Source organism: Quercus robur, chromosome 7, assembly GCF_932294415.1.
Source record: "Quercus robur chromosome 7, dhQueRobu3.1, whole genome shotgun sequence".
Classification (NCBI taxonomy): Eukaryota; Viridiplantae; Streptophyta; class Magnoliopsida; order Fagales; family Fagaceae; genus Quercus; species Quercus robur.
In genome coordinates this window covers 11,926,216-11,928,899 of record NC_065540.1, presented here as the reverse complement: position 1 = coordinate 11,928,899, position 2,684 = coordinate 11,926,216, and the positions used below count along the sequence as shown (strand labels likewise).

The window sequence follows — 2,684 nt, the reverse complement described above, 5'->3', positions numbered from 1 at the left end:
GCCTTCCGTCGTCCTGACTCTTCACCAGCATGTCATCTACATAGACTTCTACATTTCGCCTAATCTGCGGACGGAACATGTGGTTGACCAATCTCTGATATGTCACCCCTGCATTCTTTAAGTCAAAGGGCATCACCTTATAACAGAACAAACCTTGACTGGTGACAAAGGACGTCTTCTCTTGATCTACCTCGTCCATCCTTATCTAATTGTATCCGGAGAAAGCATCCATGAAGCTAAGCAACTTGTGCCCCGCAGTGGAATCTACCAACTGGTCAATGTGTGATAGCGGGTAGCTATCCTTGGAGCAAGCCTTGTTTAGATCGGTGAAGTCTACACATATTCTCCACTTACCATTTGCCTTCTTGACCATCACTACATTAGTCAACCAATCCGGATAGTACACTTCTCGAATGAACTTCGCCACAATTAACTTTTGGACTTCGTCTTTGATAGCATTATCTCTTTCAGGGGCAAACGCCCTTTTCTTCTGTCGCACTGGCTTGGAGGAAGGACATACATTTAGACGATGGGTAATGACACTAGGATCTATACCCGACATGTTCTCATGACTCCACGCAAACACATCTATATTTTTCTTCAAAAAATGGACGAGGTCCTTCTTAATCTTCTCCTCTAGATCTGCTCCAACCCTGGTACACGTCTCAGGGTTATTTTCATCTAAGGGAATATCTTCCAACACTTCGGTAGGCTCTGCTACAATTCTCTTTTCTTCAATATTCATGGTCTGTACCTGTTCATCCATGGCCAACATGGCCAGGTAACATTCTCTTGCTGCTATTTGGTCTCCTTGTACCTGTCATACTCTATGTTCTGTTGGAAACTTGATTGACAAGTGGTAGGTAGATGTAACAGTTTTCCAACTATTTAAAGTTGGCCTTCCAATTATGGCATTGTAGGACGATGAACAATTTACTATAAGGAAGTTCACATCCTTGGTGATTTGTCGTGGGTATGCCCCCACTACCACTGATAAGGAAATAGTAGCCACAGGCTGTACCTTCATTCCACCAAAACCTACTAGGGGAAGTTTACTGGACGGAGCTGGTCTCGTCCTAACCTCATCTGCTGAAAAGCTGGATAATATAAAATGTCTGCCGAGCTTCCGTTGTCCACTAGCACTCTTCTAGTTGTGTAGTCAGTAATAAGTAAGGTGATGACGATAGCATCATCATGTGGGTGATGAATTCTCTCAGCGTCTTTGTCCGTGAAAGTGATCGCTTGTTCGTCCGTAGACCTTGCTCTTGGTAATCGTCCAAAAAGTTGGACGCTCTGCACTACCTTCAAGTATACTTTCTTGGACTTGGATGACTGGCTTGTTGAACCTCCCCCTATGATGACTCTTATTTCTCTGAGCGGTGGTCGCGATGACTCTTCCATCTTCCCTTTCAGTTTCTCGTCCTTGTGGTCTCGTTCAAGGAAATTCCTCAACTTCCCTTGCCTTATGAGATTTTCAATTTGCTGCTTTAAATCTAAATACTCGTCTGTATCATGACCATGATCCCTATGGAAGCGACAATACTTGTTCCTATTGCGCTTATTGGGATCTCCCTTCATTTTCTCCGGCCACTTCAAGGAAGGATCATCCTTGATTTGCATAAGAACCTGCTCAAGTGGCATGTTTAAAGGGGTATATTGTTGATTCCGTGCTGAAGAGCCCGACTTCTTATTATCTCGGTCTTTCCTTTCTTCCGTCCGTCCCTTCTTTGGACGAGAGCCTTGCTCGGAATGACGACTGGGGTTTGCTTCTACTCTCTCAGATCTCTTCTTCTTCTTAGCGATGATCGCGTCTTCTGCATTCATAAAATTTTGGGCCGAATGGACAAGTTCGGCCATGGACTGAGGCTCTTTTTCATAGAGTTTATGTATAAATAAATCCGAATTCACCCCATTATGGAAGGCCGCCAATAGAAACTTGTCATCTACTTCGTCCATACTCAGGGCTTCTCTGTTGAAACGAGTGATCAATGACCGCAGGCTCTTGTTCTTCCCTTGCTCTATGCTCAACAAGTTGGATGAGGAACGCTTGTGTTTTTGTCCCCCAATGAAATTATTAACAAACAACTTGCTCAATTCTTCAAAAGAACTTACCAAATTCGGGGGTATTTTGTTGAACCAAACTCGTGCTGGACCCTTGAGGGTAGTAGGGAAGGCTCTACACATTATTTCATCGGGAACCCCTTGAAGATACATAGTGGTCTTAAAGGTGGCAATGTGATCAAACGGGTCTTGTGTTCCATCATACGAAGCCAGAGAAGGCAACTTGAACTTTGATGGTAGAGGGTGACCGTTGATGGAAGCTGTACAGGGGGAATCAGTTTTGTGGACCAAATCTTCTATCGGATTAGCCCTTCTCATGTTCTCTTTCATTTCTTCCATGACTTTCTTCATTTGGTCCATCTCCTCTTTCAAGTGTGGTACCGTTCGTGAAGTGGTGCCTCTTAACAGACTTCCAATTTCAGTATTTTCTCTATCATCATGACTTTGTGTTTGTCCTCCTCCTTCACGTTCTTCATGTGTTTGCCTTCTTAGATTAATCTCCATTCTTAATTCTTGGTTTTGGCGAGTTAACTCCGCCATTGCGGCCGCCATAGATTGCACATGTTGGACAGATGATGTCTGCATGACTGGTGCAGATTGGCGATCGCAATGAGGGTTGCTTG

The 2,684-nt window shown here is 44.0% G+C and overlaps 1 protein-coding gene across 1 annotated transcript; it reads right to left on the bottom strand.

Annotated features, from left to right (window-relative positions):
• Positions 1-1,041: 1,041 nt before the first annotated feature.
• On the bottom strand, positions 1,042-2,214 carry LOC126691018 (uncharacterized). The gene is made up of 2 exons (XM_050386103.1): positions 1,627-2,214; positions 1,042-1,482 (listed from the first exon to the last, which is right to left on the bottom strand). Exons 1-2 carry the CDS (start codon positions 2,212-2,214, stop codon positions 1,042-1,044), a joined length of 1,029 nt encoding a protein of 342 aa, XP_050242060.1.
• Positions 2,215-2,684: the final 470 nt, after the last annotated feature.